The sequence below is a fragment of the Phyllopteryx taeniolatus genome, chromosome 4, assembly GCF_024500385.1.
Source record: "Phyllopteryx taeniolatus isolate TA_2022b chromosome 4, UOR_Ptae_1.2, whole genome shotgun sequence".
In the NCBI taxonomy this organism is placed as follows: Eukaryota; Metazoa; Chordata; class Actinopteri; order Syngnathiformes; family Syngnathidae; genus Phyllopteryx; species Phyllopteryx taeniolatus.
In genome coordinates, this window is record NC_084505.1 from 30,644,830 (window position 1) to 30,669,458 (window position 24,629).

Here is a 24,629-nt window from a genome sequence, read left to right on the forward strand (position 1 = left end):
CTGAAGTCTGTGATGTGCCAGGCAGTGCAGGTTCCCAAAGCTCTTCTGTCTATTGTCTGCAAAAGCACTTCATTATGCAGCCATGTTTGTAATAGTGGGGGATGGACAACATGTACAGAAATATACGCCCAGCACAATGGTGCCACCCCCCCAAGTCTATGATCATTTTTGTGTATAAAATTGTATATTATAATTATATATACGGTATTTGAGTGTGTGTATGTGTATATACAGTATATATGTATGCATATGCACATACTGTCTATAAAATCGTTCACCATGAAAATTTCAACCTTAACATCGTTAGGAAAGCTTTTTAAATCAAGGTTAAACCATTTCAGACTTACTATTTCATTGAACTTATACATATGTATGTCTACTGTGGTGAGGTTTTAGACACACATGGGGGTAGGAGTCTCTGAGGTCCCATCTGTCTGTATTAATAAAGTAAAAACTCCCTAACACGCTCACACCACATTAAGGCAAAAGCCTTCTCACCCCTCACCCTTCCTATAAAAAAGGCAGTTGCCATAGAGACTGATACTGTTGCCTCCTGCACCTCCATTTGCTTCTTGCGGCCTCATATGACCTTCTCCCATGCCATGCCTCCTCCATCCTCTCTGTATAATTAGTGCCCCGCAACCCCAAGCTCCATCTCCATACAAGGACGCCCATTTCTCTCTAGTGGGTCTCACTTGTTTACCTCTTCGACATATGGGGAATGGGAGCTATTGTGTTAAAGTGAGCTTCTGTGATAAACACTAAATTCGTTAGTCTTGATCTAAAGCGTGAGCCAAAGCGTCCAAACATTGTAGGAGTGCACACTGCATCGTTATCTGAGCAGAGTTTTTTTTTTTTTTAATGAATGTGAGTTGTTTGTAGTTCAAATATGAAACATAAAACAGGGATATCACTATTATTATTAGGTTACCATGCAACATTATTATACTACATGAGCTATAACAAAAATGCTGTCTTTTTAGAGCTAATAATGCTCAGTTTTGACTTTTCCAAATTATCTGAGAAACAAAAATCTTGTTAGAGTCTTCAAATTTGGAGATACATGCTTTTCATGATTCAGCTCCACACATGATTATTCAATTCATAACAGTTTATGGAATTTATCAGAAATATGCTGACATCATGTCACCATTTAACATGATTGTAATAAAACGGGGGGGGGGGGGGGGGGGGGGGGACGGACAGATGATAGGAATCCAATGGTGCCGCAGGATGGGAAGTAGAGGAATAATATAGTTTGTAGAGCGCTGGCATTTCCTTCAATGTGGTCAAAGCCCGCGAGGCGTGAGAAGAAACAGACTGACAGCCTTTGAACCTTTTAAACTTGTATGCAAACATCTCGGCCCAAGAACATGGGCGGAACTGTTATTCGTAGCAGGTAAGCCACAACTTAAATAATCTGCCAGACTTTTGACATGGAGCGACCTCACTATGCGAGGGAGGAGGAGGCAAGAGAAGATGATGGGGTAAGGGAGGGTCCAGAGGCATCAAATGGCCTCTCTTGTCAGCAGCTTGAGAGTGATTCTGCCGTATGAATAGACAAAGAGCAACGCATTGTTTAGGTCTGTGTGGCCCTCTTGTTTCCTGTCGCACTGACCCCAGCCTCTCCCTTCATCTCTCTCTCTCCTCCGCCACTCCACATGCATGCGGGATGAGTACACAGCAGAGGGAGGGGGCCCCGGAAAAACAATTATGCTTGGCAGTCATAAATCCATGGGATGCAATTCGCAAGCAAATCACTATTAATTCTTTTGAGTGTTTATAAATGTGGGTAAGTGAAGAGAAGAGCGCTGTCGATGCTTAAATAAATTAGCTTCTAATTGGATTGCGATTCATGAAATTCCCTTGTTGTGTTGACACAATTAATAGCATAAGAAATTGCAAATTAATCCAAAACGGAAACATGCACTTCACTTGTGTTTATGTGCGTCCCTCACTTTGATAATCATTAATGGTGCTATCATTGCATTAATGATGTTTCTCCCTGGATGAACTGAAACAACAGGAAGTAATGGTGTGTGTGTTGAAATGGAAGGTCGCAAATCATGTTATATACATTCCAGTAGAGCCTCTAAAGTTGAATGCCGTGGCAGTTGTACAATTCAGACTTGAAACAATATTTTGGGGGAAACTACAAAGTCACACAAAAGTTTAAAGTTGTAAACCACCATCATATATAACATTAGGTGGTAACTCAGTAATCAAAGAATTCTTTAGCATATCTTGTAAGACTTCAACTTGTATCAAAAGTTGTTTCTTTGGCCTTTCTTGGGGTAGCACCATACTAGTAAAGCCAAAAAGGGAAAATGCAATGATGACCACAGAACAGGAAATAGACATGTCCTGCCTGCTCAGTAAAATGTGGCAAGGTTTACAGTAACTTGACAATAGTGTAAAGTTATAAAGTGAGTAAGGTGTAAAGCAATCTGCATTTAGGCAAAGAGTTGTAATCTCACTCTCCATGTTAATTACTGCTAAGGTACAATTTATGTTTTATATATAGAATATACATCTATATTATGTTTCTATAGTACAATTTCTATATTTACAGTGGATAACTCATGTTTATAGTTGTATAACTGTTAAGCATGTTAAATTGTTTCTTAAGGAATTCTTTAAAGAATTGCCTCACCATGGGATACAGATTAATTAAATGTCCACTGTGTTCTTTTTGTTTTTCTGAATTGAAAAGAGTGGGATCAGCAAAAACTGCAAATGCGGGTTTTCTGACAATAGATGTATGGGAATGTGACACATGACATCGAGGTTCTACAGCAACTACTTCACAAATTGAATTTTGCTTAAGTAATGCATTTGCATAACTGTGATTCCTGGCAGGTTACGAGCATGCTATGTGCAAATAATTCTTGCAAATCCACTACATAAAGCATTTGCTTGGAACTACTTAATATGGAGGGGAGCAGAGAGTACTGGTATATCTTTTAATGCTGTATCTTTGAATAAGTGACACAAGGTTTGAAAAACCACATGTTCTCCTGATTCTCATTCTCTATCCGTCCCAGAATGCTTTTGTCCAGGTTGGGGGTAATGTAAAACAGACTGACTTGATTGTGATTGCAGTGGTGGCATTGAGAGATTGGGATGGAGCTGCGTGTGTTCCTGGGCCTGAATAATCAGTGGAGGTAATGGGGAACCAGGACAAAGGAGGATGGAGCCCCTGTATCAGCGGTCCATACATGTGTGCGTGTGTGTGTGTGTGTGTGTGTGTGTGCGTGTGTCCGTGATGGGGGTTGGAGAGGGGCAGTATGAGGCAGCCTGCTGGATGGAGCCCTATGCTGGTGCGAAGCTCTAAGCCTAATGGGGGGCAGAGAAGTTAATTCCACTGTGCTGGAGCTTTATCACATTTTCATACATATGAACGCGTCCAGCCAAGATCGATTACCACAAACAAATTGAAATGCTTGAAGACCAAAAAGGCCTGCAGAGCGGTGAGCAGGAAAGACGGGATGGGGGGAGGTGACGTGAATCTATGTTGTCTATGAATTTCTGAATTTACCGATATGGATGGAAAGACACAAATCACCCCTGCATAATGATTGCTACCTTTCTATACACACACCTCTATTATTCAGCTCCATGCATGAAAACAACTCATTCCAGTCAATAATGCCTTCCTTCCAAGAGACATGAGAGATATGAGGCAATGAGCAAAATCACAAAGGTGGCTTATTGGGTGATTAGTCTCCAGAACAATCCTACTTTCTTGATGTTTCTTTTCAAAGACACACCCAATGACTTTCTCATCCTCTAATTAAAAATATAAAATAAATGGCAACGCAAACCCTTTGACAGTCATACCTTCATTGAGTGTTGTTTGTCATATTTGAACAGCTCACTGCTTTATTGTGTTCTTCTAGATTTGCCATCTACCTCCCCCTAGTAGGGTTTCCCACATATACATGTATTTGTGGCGGGCCGCCACAAGTGAATTTTGGCAACCACTAATACATTTTGTCGCTATTTGTTCATCCTCGCTGTGAATGTAGCGTGTCTATGGGTGGCGGTATGCATTACCTCCGCCAAGACGCGCAGCTTGGCCTGCCAGAGAAGAAGAGGGCTCAAGACGAAGCGGACTGCCAGCGCAACTCATGAGGGACACGAACAGACGAAGGTAAGAATGAAGGGAAACAAGTAAAGCCAGAAATATGTCGCCAAACAAGTCCAGAAGTTCAAACAGGTTGAATTTATGATATATTAAGCCGTTAACATAGCTAGAAGCTAAATGTGCATACACAGTAGTAACTCGCGCTATGTTTGTATCGCATGCAGCGGTTCTGCTCCTTAGTTGACGCAAATGACATGTTATTCACACAGATGACTATTGAAAATTATTTCAAGTGAGCCTGTAGAGCAGGGGTGTCAAACTAATTTATGTAGCGGGCCACATTGTAGTTATGGCTTCCTTCGGAGGGCCATTATGACTGTGAACCCATCTAAAATATTGATGGATAACTAGTTTTCAAATCAGAACCCAATAAAACACTTTCAACTATTATTACTTTTATTTGAAAAAAGGTGATTGGTAACATACAATGCTTGCAATATCTCAACATTATACAGTAAAGACACCAATTTTGGTATTTTCACAAGAAACATGAAGTCGACACGTGATTTGCTTTCGCCACATAAAATGATGTTGCGGGCCGGATCTGGCCCCCGGGCCACCAGTTTGACACCTGTGCTGTAGAGTCTGCTAGTTCAGAAGCAACAGGTGAGACTCAGCACTTAACACAAGGCTGGTCCCAATTTATTTTCTCTTATGACTGCATCAGCAAACAATAAACAACTACTGCATTTGACCCAGAGTGGCTCTGAATGCCTCATTTTAAGAAGTCATCATGGCAGTATGTGACACAATTTAGTAGCTGCATTATACTTTCTGTTATTAATAAGCGTGTGTTTTTTGTTGTTGTTCATTTGGTAATTTTATCATTGCCATGTTTTAGGGATGTTTTGTCGATTGTGCAGAATGCTAAATGCTCCAGTGAAGAGTGCGAATGCTGCAAGAAGATTTATCACTTGTTACTTCTTTTGATTTCTTACTTATTTTAGTTCTTTCTGTATTTAAGTAAGCCATTATATTTTTATTGGAATTTCCTTTAAATTATTTGCTAAGTGTTTGCTACTACAGTTTAGATTAATGTATTTGTATTCATAAAGGTTAGCGAATGTAATTTTGTATTGAATTTCTTGTTAGTCGGTGTTTTATTAAAACTCAACATTCATTTCTTGTTAAATTTACTTTATTATTAGCATCCAATAAAAGAAAAGTACAGTATTCTATTAAAATCCAAATCAACCTAAATCTAACTATTTTTTTGTTTGTATACATCGATGCGCAAAAAGAGATCTGCCTCCTTCCCCGAATGCCACTGTGGGGAAACACTGCTCTAGTCTGCGCAAACATCAGACTGATCCCTTTGCGACCTTGAAAAGCCTTTTCTGCGTCACTCCTTTCAGAAACACTGGATACACTTGTGGTATTACAGTATATAAAACCCAAATGGGGATCATTTGTTTTGAAAATAAATAAAGAATAATAAGAATGATTGCGTGACTATCAGGTCTAGTTCCAGCAGTGATCCAGAAGATCATATGATATTGCATGTATTATAATTCAGTACCAAATATTTTGTCATCACCAACTAGTACTGAAAAAAAAAAAAAAAAAAAAAGGCAGCATTCCAAAAGCTGTTATTGTTGATATTCATACTGAACTGGAAGGAAAACATTTTTCAAATTCATACTTTTGATCAAGGCCTCCTTGAGGGCTATGTTATCTTGTTATTCTGAACTGTCTTCCTTGGAGTTATCACCGTTCGCCTGCTTGGAGGCAACGATTTGACTGGGTGAGATGTGTCACATGGGAGGAGTTTTAATATATGTGACCATACGTATTCCTTGCATTCATACAACCCCAATTCCAATGAAGTTGGGACGTTGTGTTAACCATAAATAAAAACAGAATACAATGATTTGCAAATCATGTTCAACCTATATTTCATTGAATACACTACAAATACGGTGGCACGGTGCGCGACTGGTTAGAGCGTCAGCCCCACAGTTCTGAGGACCGGGGTTCAATCCCCGGCCCCGCCTGTGTGGAGTTTGCATGTTCTCCCCGTGCCTGCGTGGGTTTTCTCCGGGCACTCCGGTTTCCTCCCACATCCCAAAAACACGCATGAATTGGAGACTCTAAATTGCCCGTAGGTGTGAGTGTGCGTGCGAATGGTTGTTTGTTTGTATGTCCCCTGCGATTGGCTGGCATCTAGTTCAGGGTGTACCCCGCCTCCTGCCCGATGATAGCTGGGATAGGCTCCAGCACGACCGTGACCCTAGTGAGGAGAAGCGGCTCAGAAAATGGATGGATGGACACTACAAAGACAAGATATTTAATGTTCAAACTGATAAACTTTATTGTTTTTAGCAAATAATCATGAACTTAGAATTTTATGGCTGCAACACATTCCAAAAAAGCTGGGACAGGGTCATGTTTACATCACCTTTTCTTTTAACAACATTCAATAAACGTTTGGGAACTGAAGACACTAATTGTTGAAGCTTTGTAGGTGGAATTCTTTCCCATTCTTGCTTGATGTACAGCTTCAGCTGTTCAATAGTCCGGAGTCTCCGTTATCGTATTTTACACTATATACATTAATGCGCCACACAATTTCAATGGGAGACAGGTCTGGACTGCAGGCAGGCCAGTCTAGTACCCACACTCTTTTACTACAAAACCACACTGTTGTAAAATGTGCAGAATGTGGTTTGGCATTGTCTTGCTGAAATAAGCAGGGGCGTCCATGAAAAAGACGGTGCTTGGATGGCAGCGTATGTTTCTCCAAAACCTGTATGTACCTTTAATGGTGCCTTCACAGACGTGTAAGTTACCCATGTTTATTGGAACTAACACAGTCCCATACCATCACAGATGCTGACTTTTGAACTTTGCGTCCATAACAGTCCGGATGGTTCTTTTCCTCTTTGGCCCGGAGGACACGACATCCACAATTTCCAAAAACAATTTGTAATGTGGACTCGTCAGACCACAGAACACTTTTCCACTTCGCATCAGTACATCTTAGATGAGCTCGGGCCCAGAGAAGCCGGCGGCGTTTCTGGGTGTTGTTGATAAATGGCTTTTGCTTTGCATAGTAGAGTTTCAAGTTGCACTTACGGATGTAGCGCCGAACTGGTTTTCTGAAGTGTTCTTGAACCCATGTGGTGATATCCTTTACACATTGATGTCAGTTTTTGATGCAGTGCTGCCTGAGGGATCGAAGGTCACGGGCATTCAATTTTGGTTTGCGGCCTTGCCGCTTACATGCAGTGATTTCTCCAGATTCTCTGAACCTTTTGATGATATTATGGAGCGTAGATGATGAAATCCCTAAATTCCTTGCAATTGTACGTTGAGGAACATTGTCCTTAAACTGTTGGACTATTTTCTCACGCACTTGTTCACAAAGAGGTGAACCTCGCTCCATCTTTGCTTGTGAATGACTGAGCAATTCAGGGAAGCTCCTTTTATACCCAATCATGACACCCACATGTTCTCAATTAGCCTGTTCACCTGTGGGATGTTCCAAACAGGTGTTTGATGAGCATTTCTCAACTTGCCACCTGTCCCAGCTTTTTTGGAACGTGTTGCAGCCATAAAATTCTAAGTTAATGATTATTAGCTAAAAACAATAAAGTTGATCAGTTTGAACATTAACTATACTGTCTTTGTAGTGTATTCAATTAAATATAGGTTGAACATGATTTGCAAATCATTGTATTCTGTTTTTATTTATGTTTAACACAATGTCCCAACTTCATTGGAATTGGGGTTGTACATTCACTATTATAGTGATCAGAAAAGCAGGCAGAAAGGCTCCTGAAAAGCACCCAAAAGTTGAGCTTGTCAAATTACAGGTATCAATAACGACAAAGTCTGGGTCTGTATATACACAATTGGGATTGTCAAAAATACTATTTAATCCATGTATGTACTGCACAGTATGCATTAATCCACTTTAACTTCTCCCTGAACCCAAAGAGAAACCCCCTTCTCAATTAAAAGCCCACACAAATACCTAGTCTATGTCTGCATTTAAATACAAAACCAAGGGTAAGTGAGGACACTGTTTTTTTAACCTTCGTCCCGAGGCATTACACATAGCTGAACGCCTTTCTCCATGCTTCTCTCGTTTGCCTTCACCACTTCTCCCCACCGCACCTTTGAGCCACAACACACAGTGTTCTGTCAGGATGCCCTCACGCTCGACTGCCTGCTGCTGCGGGCACACCAGACGTCACTCTGGATTTCACTCCACTGCGCTGTGGGTGTGTATTTTTGAGACGTAGGGATTTGTAGCACAAAACTATGAACGTGTGCATACTGGACGTGTGCAGCAGGTTTGGGCAAGGACACCAACATCTGTGTGTGTTTGATTGTGCAGCTTTGTGTTAGACAGTTATAGCTGGTTATTGACTTTTAGAATTAAAAATCCAGATGACTTGTACTCACCTTTGGGTTTCTGTTCAGCAGCCTACAGGGGAGAGAGAAATGGAATTGCTTGAAATAAATGTGGCAGGTGGGATGTTTAGTAGCAGTAGAACTGGACCAGATATGGAGCTGTGCCATCCATTGCAGCTATAAAAGCTTACATTACACATGCTGGAACAGACAGTGATCTTCCCCAAAATGTCCCCACACAGTCAGAAGCATAGAATTCTCCAAAACGTGAACAATGAATAGTCAGCGACCTCAAACCCCGACTGAGTGTGTCACTACCTCTCTCTTTTTCCTCATTGCTCATTAGTTAGACAAAACTGTGAGGAGATTTATCTACTCATAACTTCATTGAATGTGCATGTAAATCACCTTCTTCTGAGCGATGTCCTTCTTGATCTTTTCTTCTTGTTTTTTCTTTTTCTTTTCTTCCATCAAATGATTCTCTTTCTTGTGTTGCTTGCTTCTCTCAGCTGTGGAAAAAAAAAGAAAAAAAATAATGTAAACAAATTGACACATCATGAAGGCACAGTGGCAAGTTGTCGGTGCATGCATTCCAAACATATTTGTGTAAACTGGAAGCCCCTTCCATTTGATTCGCATTTCCATTTGTGTCTATCTGTGTGCATGCGAGCTTTATGTGTTACGGACACATAATATTATGGCATCTTAAGGTGATGCTACTTCATAAAATCAATCCTCACCACGTGGTAGTAACATGATACCACTGGGAGTGCTTATAAATGTTTCTTATCCAATTGGCAACTTAATACAGTTGTATACCACCAACACCCTCAAAGGTCTACTTAACTACTAACATTTGGGGGCAAAAGATGCCTTAAAAAGTGATACAAGAGCTGACTCTTCCCAAGCCGACAACAACTACAACCACAATAACCACATTGAAGATTTTTACAATCAGCCGTGTCAGTTTAAAATTGTGAACGGCATGAGGATGAATCCCAGAAGAGGGTGCGGTCATGAGGTAGTACAAACCTATTTGTGCCAGCAAGAGATGCTGAATAGCAAGTAGTTGAGTTCAGAGGTCATACTAATTTCTGGGAGCATAGTCAATAGCAAATTAGCAATGCTAATGTTGGCAGATGTGGCACTGAACACGTTGGAAGCTTCAAGGAGGAAACAAGGTCATCTTGACTATGTTAGATGCAACCAAACATTGCATTTGTCAACATCTTGTATGTGGATTATGAAGAAAACTAAGAAGCTGGCTTTGGCGTTTACTTATTTAAGATGTGGTGGCAATTACAGTTGGTGAATATTGGTTGCTCTTCCCGCGTGAATCTGCGGTGAATTCCTGCCACATCCTGGTTGGCCTATTGAATGATTTCGACACCCATGCTGCCATTCACAGTTTGACCATCTTTTTTTCATCTGTCTAATCACTACGTCTTAAATGATATCCTACTTGTGATATAGCTTTTCAATCTGCTGCTTGTGCAAAACAAATTTTAGTGCACATGTGAGGGAAAACTGCCGGACTTTATTGCGGGTGTTTTTCTTTTAAATGTGACAGCAGGGGCAGTTGGCTTTTTAGCTGACAAAGTAAATGCCAGGGTAGGCTTCCTCGCATATCCTTACCTGTCTGATTCGCTCTCGGTATTGCTGACACAAGCATCTCATCAGTGGTGACCCAGTACTGCATACTTCTAATCTCATAAACTGTGTACAAATTCAGTGCAACCGCTGAGGTCGAATATGAATCCTTCCTGAGGCGACAGTCAACCTCAGATTTGTTCATACTTTGAAACAATGGAAAATGGAAACCAAAATAATCTGCTTCATAGTCAAAGGACATGAACGTCACGGAATTTCAAGTATATATTCTTGTTTTTCTCCTCTGATGTTCTCTTTTTTGCTTAACACCCCTTGTTGACGCCAATTCTTCTTTTTGAATAAGTTGATGCCAACAAATAGCAAAGAAAAAGCAAACGTCCTTTCATGCTCAATAAATGGGGGTCTCCAAAGGGACTGAGACTACTTGTGTGATGTCATTTATGACGCCTGTACCTCTTAGTGTTGTAAAAAAAAAGACAAAAAATGCCAACGAAAAAGGACAACTAGCAACCAGAATTGATGCTTTGATCCATGCTGATGAGGTTTCACATGACATCATTTATGACAGCTGACCATTGACTTTAGAAGGATATTCCCCCCCACCCCCCCGACTATTTTGGTTGTATTTAAGAATACACACACATATATACATATACACATTTACAAAAATACATACACACACATACAAACGACATACAAGATAAAATCAAATACAAAAGTTTTGACTATAGTGACTTTTGACTATATTTCCACATAACGTCACACAATAAATGGACATCCTGGGAGTCCTTGACACAGCTGTAGTGAATGCGGTATGACAATGACAACAGTCTGTAGAGAATGATGAGGCCACAGAAACAGTCAAGCCCAGAAAGAGGGAATGCTTGAGATAGAGAGACGGCAGGGAGGCGGTGTGTCTGGTGCCTGTCTTTCTGTCAGGGATGCTAGGGAAAGGGAAGAGAGGGGGTGAAACAGAACTAGAGGTGGGCAGATGAGAGGAGGGGGAAAAACAGGCGGCGGATGAAAGCAGACAGAACAACACCAATTAAGAACGACAGTCGCCGGAGAACCAGACAGGGAGAAAAGGGGGAGCTGAAGCTGGAAGTGGGAAAGACAGAAAAGAGATTCCTCACTGGAGACATTGAAGAGAAAGAAAAAAGTGAAATAAGCATGATTGAGGCTGGCAGACAAGGGGAGAGAGCGAGACAAGAGGCGGTGGTGCAGGGAAGCACAGAAATAACCATGTGCCTTGATTATTAATGTCCATAGGATGGCGGTAAGAAGAGCGAGACGGTGCACAGACGATCGAAACCAAAAAGACGTTCACTGCCAAAAACAAAGACAACTTAGAAAGGCAAATACGCTACAGGGAAGACACAAAAGCTTGACGCGTATTCAAAGGCACCAACCACAAAGCAAGGAGGTAACGACGACAGAGGAGTGAAGCAATGTGATCCACCATTGCTACACAATCTGGTAAACCTACTCGCCACCGCTGTGAACATTTAGCCAAGCCAGACATTCCTGTAGTTTACAAAACAAACAAAGCCATGACTTTTATGATTGAGCATGGACAGGGACAGTGCTTACCTGTGAGACTATTTTACAATGGGAACATCCAAAGCCAAAGACAAAACCATACTGTGAGACCGGTTGACTTTTGAGCTGCTCTAATTCCCCAATTTTTTTTAAATTTATATAGCAAATAAGTTAAGGGATTTAATTTGTTCCTGGTTAGAACTATAGAAATTGTGTCATTTTGGGGATGATCCACGTTACATTTGGCACTTTACTGATGCATGCTAGGGTGAGCTTTCAAGATCTCTGGGGGGAAAAACAAGCCTGTAAATTCAACGAGCAAGGTCGTGGTTTGTAGCATTCTGCACATACCAGCTTCGCCTTAAGCAGTATGTAGTAAAAGTATACTACATGCTTTATTGCCACGAGACTAGACTTGATCAATGGATGCTGGGATTTGTTGACGTTGCTGAAGGTGGGCGGATAGTTGCGATGAGGGAAAGAATAATGTGGAGTTGGTGCTATAAATAACATCTTTGTGGATTCTTGGCTGGGGAAGAAGCCAAGTTGACATGAAACTTTAACGCGGTGGCAGCTCATTAAGTAAAAGAAATAAAATTATAATAATACAGCACGAGACCGAGCAGGATGACTGTTGCTGCTGAATTTGAGGATGTGTCCTTTTGCATGTTTGTCCTTTTGGACTGATTTATGTTTGCAGGATCGGCATTTACTGCCTGCATATTTCACACTGTTGCCTGTACGCTGTATGGTAAAGTTTTGAATAATTACCAAATGCTGACTTTTTTTTATTGACTACGTGGAAAGTATTGAGCTGTTATTTATTAAATGTTGTTTTTCAAATATAATGGGAGGGGGAATTGGACAATCTGAAGGCTTTGAAGTCTTGTTTAGATTCCAGTAGGGCTGCCACTAATAATTATTTTCATAATAGATTGATTTTTTTTTCTATTAATTGATGAATCAAATCAAACAAAAAAATAAATAAAAAAGTTCCAGCCCTTTATTAAAAAACAGGACATTATTTCAAATTGACAGGGCAGAAAATGCGAAAACATTATGATTCAGTCACTAGTTTGGTCCATAAGATGTCAGAAAATAGGCGGTAATGTTGATCGTTTTCTTCCAGCGTAAAATCAGGTTTGCAAATGTCTTATTTCAATTAAACAGAAAGATAATCAATCTGCTTTCATGGAGGGCTACAGAAATGTGAGAATATTTACTGTTGAGAGCCTGAAATTCCGAGCATTTGGACAATTTGAAGTTTAAAAAAAAGCTCTCGAAACAATTAATCGTTTACCAAAATTGTTTAAATGACTAAAAAAAATAAAAATACATTTGAGAATCGATTAGTTGTCGATTAAGCGATTAATTGTTGCACCTCTAGATTCTATGATTTTATTGAGCAGAAAAATGCTGCCCGCAGGAATTGTGCCATAGCAAGATGTCGCTCAACTTGTTGTTCAGCCAGCAGACAAATTGACTCTGAATCAGTACGGCACTATATTTGGCCTCAATTGCCTTACATTGTTTCATTTACATGAATAAAGTAATTATTAATTCGCACTCAACGGATATGCTGTGTGATTGGCACGCTGCTCCAAGTAAATAAATGTAATTGTTTATAGTGTCCACAATACTTTGTACGTCAATTTAAGTCCTGAAACTTGTTTATAAAGCTGAATATAGCGTGAAATTTTGTCACAATAATGAGATCCAAATATGACAAAGACAAACAGGATGTGTGCCAAGACAAATGAAATAAGCAGCTGAGACAGACTTATCAAGGTTACTTTGACACAGCATCCAGACACCGCCCACACCAAAACGTCAATTGTCTGACAATTCACAAGTTGAGAACAATGCGAGCTATAATCAAGCGCCTAAACAAACGGACACAAGAGCTTTTGTTGATTTGTTATAAAAACGTACCAATTCATTCAAACTGACCATATTATTGGAAACTGATATATAAATATACATAAAATGACGAACAATTGGAGGGTGTCCGATGGGAGACATTGTCATCTACAACCATGCATTGCCAGTTAACTGCACGGATGTTGGCAAAAAGAATAAATAAATAAATAAATGAATAAATAAAACAAAGCAAGGACCTATAGCCATAACCCTAATACCAGTGTAAGTGCAGGTGCTATTTCGACGGCCTTACCCAAGGGCTTTGTATGTGTGTGCTGTGGGGCTCAAGTCCTGTTACATAATGAGCAAGGCTGTCTAATGTTGGTTTTGGAGTGAAGATGGGAACATTTAAATTGGATGTCCCGCATATTCCCCGTCAGGCTTCTTCCATGTGAAGCCATGCGCCTTCCCACCGTGTCTCCAATTAGCCAACACGAAAGCGAGGGAGGGAACGGGGCCCCAAATAAACCTCAGCACATTGAACATTCCCCTGGAGCCGCGCCAACACTCACAAGCATCAGATCGCCAGGTCCCAGCTGCCCCCCCCCTCAGCCCACTCCATCTCCCTACTTCAATGCTAACCTGTCTTACCCCTGATGGGCCCCTTAAGCCCCTGCCCCCTCTATTGGCACATACGCTGGTGAAGAAGGATGTATAAAACAGGCAATGAAATATTTAAACCCCTCCCATTGACAGAAAAAGTTATGTTCAGGCAATGGTGTCTCTAAAATGTGATTATAGTGGACCCCCGCATCGTCATGGTTCTGCAACCGCGGATCCACTTATTTGCGAAATTTATTTGGGGGGGGGCAACCCTGAAACGGTTATTCGCGGTATAGCGCCGCTTATTAATTCAACTTTTTTTTGGGGGGGGGGGGGGGGGTCAATGCAATTATTATTACTTTTTAACAAACAATATGTAAGTTTTCAGTTCAAAATGAATCTTTACATAACAATAATTGATAATTTCGTCAATATAGTGAATTGTCAAGGACTGTATGTCTCCGTGCAGGGATACAAACTGTAAAGAACTCGACAGTTGTGTTTTTCCTCTGTATTCACTCCCGGCCTTTTTTTCATCACGGTCAAGCCAGCTGAAAAGTTGAAGTCAAGATAGCCACTAAAACGATTGTTAATGGTGTCTTACCGTGACACGCCGCCTCTCCGCCAACGTGCTGAAAGGGCCAACTCCAAATTAAAAGATTCATATATTGGACATCAATGCCATTTTAGGCTTTTATTTTGAAGTTGGCACTGGAGCCCAGTGCAGGAGCTTAATGAAGCCTTAACCATGCATTCGCCCCCTGGTGGCTGGCTGACTACGTTGCGGGCACTGCTGCAAATAAAGCACTTTTCATATGAAGCAGTGCCTATTTTAAATGTAAAAAAAAAAAAGAAATCACCAACAATCAGGCTCATTTAATCGTGGCAGCCAAAATCGAGATCACAATTAAAATTCAATTAATTGTGCAGCCCTACAATTAAGTGTTACTTTTAGAAATGTTTCAAATGGGTTGAGGGAATCGCTCTATGAGTGTCCTAAACTCCTGTTTTGATGACAACGAGCAGAATTGCCATAGCAGATATCTGCATTGCTAATCCGTAGGTGACATCCTGTTGTTCTTCTGTAGACAGCATGAAGAATTTCAGGTTTTCCTTCTCACGTTGTTCATCACTGTGATTACTGAGAACAATCTAGCCCACATATACTCCTCAATTATTACAATGTCCATATGAAATTCAACTGACAGGCATCTATTAAATTGTGCCCCCATACACTTGAAAATAGCCATTCACAGTTTAGAGGACGAGGTTAATGGCTTTTGACAGCCACAAATTGAATCCAGCTGATTCCGCTGTCAATGCCCCCCCCAGACTGGAGCAGCACCCTGCAGTGGTGTTAAGCGTCTTATCTATCAGTTCTGTGCCAGTTGTTTGAAAGATTTATAATAACGGGTTTGGTAACCACCACGGTCAGGTCTGGGATAAGGTCAACGACGGTGGGGAAAAGGATATAGACGACATACAGTAAGCCACTTTTCTGTATCGAGACTAAGTGGGATTTAGTGGCGCAGAGAGAAATGTCTCAAAGCACTTTTTGTTCGTTGGAACTTGGAGCCTCTTAGGAAATTGGCTAAACACTGCCAAAAATGTACAGCGTAAGAGTTGTGGGATAGTGTGGCACAGAGAAACAAAGTCTACTACAGCTTCCAAGTTGGCACCGTGACGGGAACAAGGAAAGCAACCTGAGGACTACACGGGGTGCAGTGTATTATTGGTAAAAGGTCAGAAAATAGGAAACAAACCTTGGGCATTATTTTCAGCAAATTACCCAGTTGTGCACTGATAAAACACAGCAAATGGAATGTTTTATTTTTTCCTTGAGATCCTGAAAATATATCCAAACAGCCTTCAGCACTAGCATGCTGCCAAAAGGGGGAGGAAAAAAAACAAAAGTACACACAACTGTGATTGATCTCATTTTTAACTCAAACGTCTTAAGTGTGCAATAACACATGCTGCCACAAATTAATTAAGCAATATTCTCTAGCTGTATAGTTTACAAACTCCCACTGATGTAAAAAAAAACATGCAAGCCTATTCTCAGACTCTAGGCAATTTGTCAAAGGATTCAACTGATAGACATTAAAGGCTTCTTTATACTCGCGCGGACGGCGACCGACCGCGCTGACGTCACTGTGGTTTTCCCGCGCGTGGTTTGCCTTTATACTCGAGCGCAACCCACGCGCGCAGTTTTGAAAATGTACTGCAGTTCACCTCCATGTTGGGGTGTCGCTACAGCTGGTATTGGCTAGGACACCACAGGGTGGAGTTTCCTCTGCATGTTTTTTGGCCATTTCCGGTAGCCGTTTTTACTTTACTTTCAGTAACAAGGAACAAAGCAACAAGAATGGTGACCGTGGAACAGTGTCTGCTAGAACAAATGGACCTAGATGACCAGATGATACGTTTAATTATTCTGCAAAATCGATCGAGAAGGTGGCGGCGTAGATGGTATGCAGAACCGAGGGGCACGCTGAGTACGTCATCACAGCATGCGACTAAAACGGACCAAACACGAGAGATGATCTCCGCGGCCTTCGACGCGCAGCAACAATTTGTGCTGTTCGCGCGTCAAGCTACACAGAGGGCCCGCGCAGGGCAATTCGTCGGTCACGTGATGCAATGCGGGCGTTGTCGGCCGCGGGAGTATAAAGAGGCCTTAAGCTTCTGCTGGGGATGAGACCTGAGTACTGGTGCCCCAACACTACCACAGGTGGGACAACTCCAGATTTCATTCTTAGGTACTCTAAACTTAATCACAGTCGATAACCTGTTGGATTCTACCATTCCTGTTTTGAAGACCAAAGTGCAGTGGACTTCTTTGCTGCAACCAGCGGTTGTTGATAATTCAGCCTTAACAAGTCTGCTGTCTCAAGAAGTACATGACGTCAGCTACAGATGAGATACATGCACGCACTGACGCAAACCTCCTCTTTTGGGACAACTCCACCACGCTGCATTATCAACATGACACAGGCAGAGAAGCTCAGAATATTCAGAGATTAACCATCCCAATTAGTTTACCAATTTATCCTTAAATGATTTTATATTAAATGTCAAATGCCATTAACTAGCATTGAACAAGGATAGGAGAATGAAAACGGAAGGAATAAACACTGCATTAACTATGCCAGATTTCACAAAGATGATGATGCCCTACAGACAGCTGGAAAGTCCCATTTTTGAACCACTCAATGTCATCAAGAATGCCATAAAAAGGAGGACTGACATACCATAACGATCCTATGGTTACCACAGCCACTAAATTTGAGCTGCAATCATTAATCATAAAGGTAGGATTTTATTCCCTTGGGCGGCTTGCTCAAGTGGACGTTACGTATGCTTGAAATCCAGATTGTAAGGGATTTACAGCAGACTCCTTCTTAACACGCGTAAGCTCCATCTCCTCCCCCTATTCTCTAGTTTATGGGCAGCAGAGGGCTCCTGCAACATCTTTTCACAGCCACCCTTTTATTTGCTACACGTCAGCTTTTGGGAGAGACGGGTGGGTGTCGAGTTAGGAGGACACTTGACCCTCGGAAAGAAAAAAAATGTGTGCGCGTCTGTGAGCCAGCTGGGTGTTTAGGGGCATGCGGGAGGTACCTCATGACCTGATTAGCAACCACAGGGCATTAACCAACTGTCAGGACCTTGAGGTTGAACCAAAAATGCTTGCACATGCCAGTAAAACAGCAGTGAGGCCGGAGAAACGCATTCCATTTCAATACATGTTTGTGTGTGCTCGCTTTTCACACCATTTTTTTTTTTTTACTTCATCGCGGCAAAGGTATGTGAAGATTGAGATATGACAGTTCTGACAGAAGATGACAGAGGAAGGGTATGGGGCGGGGGGGAATCGGGTGAAATTGAACAGGAAATTATGTCCTTCAATTAAGACACGCGAGGAGATATTAAAAGCTGTACTTAGGCGCCTGGGGATGCAGGAAAAGGGGGGTTGCAATGCAATGGAAGGCGACAGTTCAATCAGTATCTGGAGTCAATGTGGGGGAACAGAGGATGGGCGGTGGGATGGTAATGTTTAATAATGTACTTGGAATTAGTGTAGTGGAATGTAAAAGATACATGATGTATTACAGCTACATGAACCACAGACAGATTACACCATTTTAAAAAAGCATTCTGCATAAAATATGAAGGCTGCCACCATGCCATTGCATTCAATGATCATCCCAGATAAAGTACCCCCCACAAAAAAGGCACTTACCCTTTGTACAAATGCAAGTAAAGTAATGCAATGCCCCCTTTGCTATGTGAAAGAAACCATTCACATGTGCACAATGTTCTCCAGTTCCACTCAACCAATCACGGAAGAGCTCTGATATAACGCTCAAGTTTCACGTCCAATCGCATCCTACAAATATGTATATGCATTTAATGTAGTGTATCTGTACATAATAATACAACTTCCATTCAGCATCACATAGTTTGTTATTTCACTGATTCACTGAACCCCTGGATTCCTTGAAGCAATCACAATCTGTGTTCGGGCGAACACATACAATAACGCAGTGCATAACAACGAGTTTAAAATAATGTGAGGACTTTTGAAAAAGGGGGATGGAAAGCGAGAGGTAGTGAATATAAACTTACCTTGCGTTAAACACGACTTTGGCAGTTTGTAATCATGCCCCGGTGTCCTCTCCAAAGTTACCCGTAAAGCGATGGAGCAGATTCAGTCAAGACTTGGCAGCTTCGCCGGCGGTCGCCGTAGCAGCTTGGTGACAGGATAGCGAGGTAAACAACGCCCCCCTCCTCAGCCACATACACAAAACCACGATTTTCTAATATGCGGCTTGAGTGAAACATTAAGAAAAAAAATGCACTTAACGCTAAAACGCTATATGCGACATATAGCATACATATATAGGGGCGGGGACGAGGAAGATGCGTAGGCGACAACAACAAAAACAAACGATACGAATAACAATGACCTTTAAGACGCAGCTAATTTGTTGCAGACAACGTTGGCTGATAGAAGTTGAGTCTCGACAACCCCCCCACCCCCCAAAAAAAGAAGGGAAAAAAAAGAATGGCGCAGTTCTTTTTGTCCGAGCTAGCCGACTACCGTCCGAAAACCAGCCGGTAAACTTGGTTTAAAGTGCAAAAAAAATAAATGTTTTGTTTTTAGGTGACCAGCGGGACGACTTGTGACGCGCCGGCTACCGCGAATACAAAGTGAGAAGCGACTCCGGGAAAATACATTCTGCGAGGGTCCAGACGGCGCAGAGCACGGTCATGGCAGGCGTTTCAGGGAGCTCTCGGTGTCAGTGGTCTCGCAGCCATTTTGTTGAGACTCGCAAACACCGCAGTGTCGCTTCTCTCCTCCTCCCCCGGAGAGCAGCCAGACCAGGAAGCGGCTGCGGAAACGTCACGTCCGCGCAGCCAATCGGGAGATGCGACGAAACACCGTACCCGCCCACAAAGCAGGGAACAAGCAGTGTTTGGATGGATCCACTGACGTTTTAGATAAAAAAAATAAAAATAAAACATTAAAAAATAGATTTGTAGGGGCACACCACCAGGGGAACTACAGTACATCCCAACTGTCTGGTGTGCTTTTACATTTTTTAAAATCTTTTTATTTATTTTTTTATCTCCATGTCAATATTAGTAATCCCAAACAACAACAGTAATCAAAACCTCATCCATTCATCAATCAGTTTTCCATATAAATTATGAGATGGGAGTAAATAACATTTGTGCAAGTCAAGAAGAGTCCCCTCTAAATTTCAAGCAAGTCGAGTCAACAAGAAACACTAGATTCCGCTTGCTAGTTGTATTTTTATCTACAGGTAATTATTGTTACTTGCATGATCTGTTTTTGTTCGTCAGAGACACTTGTGTCACATGACTCTCTTTTCACCAATCCAACGCAAGTACTAGTAATAGTGACTTCATTTGACCAATCAAACCGAGCAAGGCAGTCACATGACTGCACACAGTACACCGAAGAAAGGTTTTCAAAGTGACTCATGAAACATGGCAGGAATCTATATTTACCTTACAGATAGGCCCCACCTATAACCCAAGTGAGGATAAGGAGTATAGAAAACAGCTGGATGGACTATGAAAAAGAACAGCAATATCATGCGCTGTCATCTCTTTAAACCTAAAATGTCGGCATTTCAGTCTACAAGAACTCCACTTAGAGCTTGAGAAATTTACAAGAGGCTATCTCGGTCTGCGTTTGCAAAATGTAATGGAAGAAAACCAGCAGGTCGACCGCAGTACGTGAATGCAAATTGCAGTTGCGGGCATTCAAAAGAGGCAGGGAGAAAAGGAATCTGAAATGAAGATCGAAGATAAAGCTGTAAGTTGGCAGAACTCAAATTGTTGTTGAGTAATGAAACAGATGTCAGCATTGCTGATAAATGTGGGACAATCCACCTGTCAGAGTTCAATATAATAAAATTATATATGATTAGCCTGATGAGCCTATTGTGCTGTTTCACATGTGCAAAAAAATAAAGTTTATTGAAGACTATTTCTTGTGGGTGAATTTGCCTTAGTTAGTTATTTATAAATAACAACAACAATTTTTTTTTAAAGTGATAACCACATCAACAGTGGCTAAACCATGACTGCCCTGTAATCTTAAAAAAAACAAAAAATACCAAATAGTGGCCAAATTGGCGCTAAAGTTATTGTACATGTTTCATTATGTATTTGGTTTTTAAAAACAATATAAAAAATTTAGCACATAGTTTTGACATTAAAAAAGGACAAGCCTCAATATGCCAGTTAGTTATATGCTTGTTAGTTTAAATACATACATTTTCAAAATGTTTTCCTAATTTTATAGTTATAGAAAAGTAATTTTTTTTAATATATAAAATTATTGTTGTTATTATTACTGTCACACATGCATTGCATTGTATATAAAAATAGCACTTTAATTAGTGTTGCAGCTATTGTTTACAATTATAAAGCCAGCATGTCTTTTCTGGTTCACATACTGTTTTTGAAATGTTGTTTTAGTGAGGTGGAGGACATCTGTACAGACAATCTCACATTTATTTTCATTTGCATGAAATGGTGGCTAGGTGTCATAGCATATAGATAAAAATAATACCAATGTAATAATGGTCTGTATTTCACCAGATACAGTCAAAGTTGTAATATTTTCGGCGATACTTATCACGCAGTGAAAATCCCATATAGTAACGCCGCTATCTCTAACGCTGGTTTTACATCTATCCCATTTGTTGTCTTGATTAACCCTCATTTATCATCACAAGAAGCTGTTAATGATAGAAAAATGAACACATTGCAATTACATTTGTCAGATGTCCTGAAACACATCCTTAATAATGAATGCTAATGGCTCTCTGTGTTAACGTGACGTGTAAAGAGGGAAATGCTGGCTAAAACCATTTCACTACCTTTTGATGTGTACTGTATATGAAATAATATGTCAGTATACCAAGACATAGTACATTACATTACTATTAGTGAGATTTTGATATGTGCGTCGCTAAAGACTTTTATTACTCATATGTCTCAAGGAAGCTACTCATCCTGTGAAGGTCATTTTCAGAGACATATATGACCTATAATACTTCAAAAGCTTTTCAAGTCAGTAATAAATGATGCGGATATAGTCATCAAATACAAGTAGTTGTGTTTAAATGTGAATAAATGTGATTTTCCTCACTGCACCCTAGCTATTGTGTGACACAATACCACTAAATATTATATTTCCACAAATAGCGGCCAGGGGCATTTAATTAGTCAACTGCAGATGGGGGAGCCGTCTAATAGGAGACACCTTTATGTATATTACAATATTTTACGTTACAAGTGAAATCTGAAGTTTAAAACAATATTTCAGAGCTAATAAGTTGCGAAACTCCACAGTACATAAACATGGATGCACACAACATTGGGGAGTGTTCACATGTCAATTGTTGTTAAAGATGTCCTCTCCGTGCTTTGGAAGGTGATACGGTTTTGGTTAGCAACAGAGTTCTCAGACATGCGAATGAAAATATAACGTCTCCGATGTGAGATAGTTATTACCAGTTTCTTTTTCTGATGGGAAGAGTGCTCGAGTGGGTGATGCAGTCGGAGACTAATTGCAGACTACCAAGCTTGTGGCATTTCATGTGAAACCATTCCAAATAGCGGCAGTTTGGCTGTTCCATCCAGAACTTCAGATTCAGATCAGATTCAAGCAGTTTTTTTTTTTCCCCCCATATTGTTCCTCTACCCAAGGCGACCTTTGTGAAGAATGTCTTGATCAGGTGCTGTACAGAGACATGGGGCCATAATTCCTGCCTATTCACGACATGATGGACGAGGTCACCCTTATGCCCCCGCGATCGCGTCTGCACACATCCTGGAGAAAGAAAACGTGGCCCCTGTCTATTCTTTACACTCCTTTCTCATGGAAATGAATGCTCGGCGTGCAGACTACGCTCACACAGACAGACACACAGAGTGCAGTGGGAACAGGTCAAGACTGCGCATTACAAAGGGGATGGCTGACCAGTGAGAACTTGCTGAGAAAAGCTGAGGGCTCCTGCACATCACTCTTAGAGACTACTAATGAGAAAAGCCAGGGGCCCAGGCCAAAAGTTTTTTTCTTCTCCGTTTCAAGGCAAGATGCCCAAAGCTTTTCAGACAGCCAGCGCCAATAGAATGGAGAAAGCAGATGTTCCGCACTCGAGGTTAAGAAGGGTGAGAGCAGAGGGGAATGTCATCAGGAAAAAAATAAAATAAAATAACGCCTTGAGGCACATGTAGTTCGTCGTGGATCATAAGCTACGTCAGTGAGTGCAGGAATTCATTCTGGGGTTTGTACAAACCACTTAAATGCATTGTCATGTGAGTAAGCTCTAAGCACTTGAAAGTTGCAAGCGTCATTGAGCAACGCATTACATGCTGAGTGCACTAGTATCTCCATTAATTGTTATTTATATCGCCTTCCTTTGACTTAGTGGGTGAAGATGGAAGGCACTTAAATTATTTTAACATTTTAAAAAACCTTCCTGGGGATTAACTTGAATATATGAAAATTAAAGGAATTAAAGGGAATAACCTTCAAGTTGATAAAACTACAAGCTGGTCTACATCAGAGAAGTTGAAAGTACTGGAGTTGAAAAAAAACAAAAACAAAAAAAAACCACCACAAAAGCAAATTATCAACAGTCACATTAAAAATGCTGTGTATTTTAATCAACATGAATTTATTTTTGTTGTTCCATGAATAAAAGAGTCAATTACCCTAAAATGCCATACATTTCCCAGCTAAACTCCTATAAAGAATTTTGCCCAAAATGTTTTGATCCATACCGTTAAAAATCAGATAACAGGAAAAGAAAATTACTCTGAAAACAGCACTATGAAGATTATGACATTTAATTATATAGTACCTATTATAAACAATTGAAGAATGCTTGGTGGGCTATAAACTGGGGTCATCTACAACCACACATTTGTGGTTTACGTGCATTATTTCTTTGTACAACCCCAATGCCAATGACGGTGGGATGTTGTGTTAAACATAAATAAAAACAAAATATAATGATTTGCAAATCATGTTGAACCTATATTTAATTGAATACACTACAAAGACAAGATAGTTAATGTTCAAACTGATAAACCTGATTGTGTTTAGCAAATAATCATTAACTTACAATTTTATGGCTGCAACACATTCCAAAAAAGCTGGGACAGGTGGCAAAAATGACTGAGAAAGTTGAGGAATGCTCATCCAACGCCTGTTTGGAACATCCCATAGGTGAACGGGCTAATTGGGAACAGGTGGGTGCCATGATTGAGTAGAAAAGGAGCTTCCCTGAATTGCTCAGTCATTCACAAGCAAAGATGGGGCGAGGTTCACCTCTTTGCCAACAGTTTAAGGACAATGTTCCTCAACGTACAATTGCAAGGAATTTAGGGATTTCATCATCTACACTCCATAATATCATTAAAAGGTTCAGAGAATCTGGAGAAATCACTGCATGTAAGCGGCAAGGTCGAAAACCAACATTGAATGCCCGTGACCTTCGATCCCTCAGGCGACACTGCGTCAAAAACTGACATCAATGTGTACAGGATATCACCACATGAGCTCAGGAACACATCAGAAAACCAATGTCAGTAAATACAATATGGCGGTACATCCGTAAGCCCAACTTGAAACTTTACTATGCAAAGCAAAAGCCATTCAGCAACAACACCCAGAAACGCTGCCGGCTTCTCTGGGCCCGAGCTCATCTAAGATGCACTGATGCAAAGTGGAAAAGTGTTCTGTGGTCTGACGAGTCCACATTTCAAATTGTTTTTGGAAATTGTGGACGTCGTGTCCTGCGGGCCAAAGAGGAAAAGAACCATCCGGACTGTCATGGACGCAATGTTCAAAAGCCAGCATCTGTGATGGTATGGGGCTGTGTTAGTGCCAATGGCATGGGTAACTTACACATCTGTGACGGCACCATTAATGCTGAAAGGTGCATACAGGTTT

The 24,629-nt window shown here is 40.9% G+C and overlaps 1 protein-coding gene across 4 annotated transcripts in view; it reads right to left on the reverse strand.

Moving 5' to 3' along the window:
• The window catches only part of tnrc6c2 (trinucleotide repeat containing adaptor 6C2), a 122,738-nt gene that overhangs the window by 23,713 nt on the left and 74,396 nt on the right, over nucleotides 1–24,629 (reverse strand). For 2 of the 4 annotated variants that reach the window (XM_061771600.1, XM_061771597.1), the window contains exons 1-3: nucleotides 18,752–19,296; nucleotides 8,915–9,015; nucleotides 8,558–8,579 (exon numbers count right to left, since the gene is read on the reverse strand). In XM_061771600.1, coding sequence (XP_061627584.1) covers nucleotides 8,558–8,579; nucleotides 8,915–8,977 — 85 coding nt within the window. In that variant the 5' untranslated portion in view covers nucleotides 8,978–9,015; nucleotides 18,752–19,296. Of the gene's footprint in view, nucleotides 1–4,056; nucleotides 8,468–8,557; nucleotides 8,580–8,914; nucleotides 9,016–18,751; nucleotides 19,297–24,629 lie in introns of those variants that run through there. The other 2 variants (XM_061771599.1, XM_061771596.1) reach the window with 2 other exon arrangements.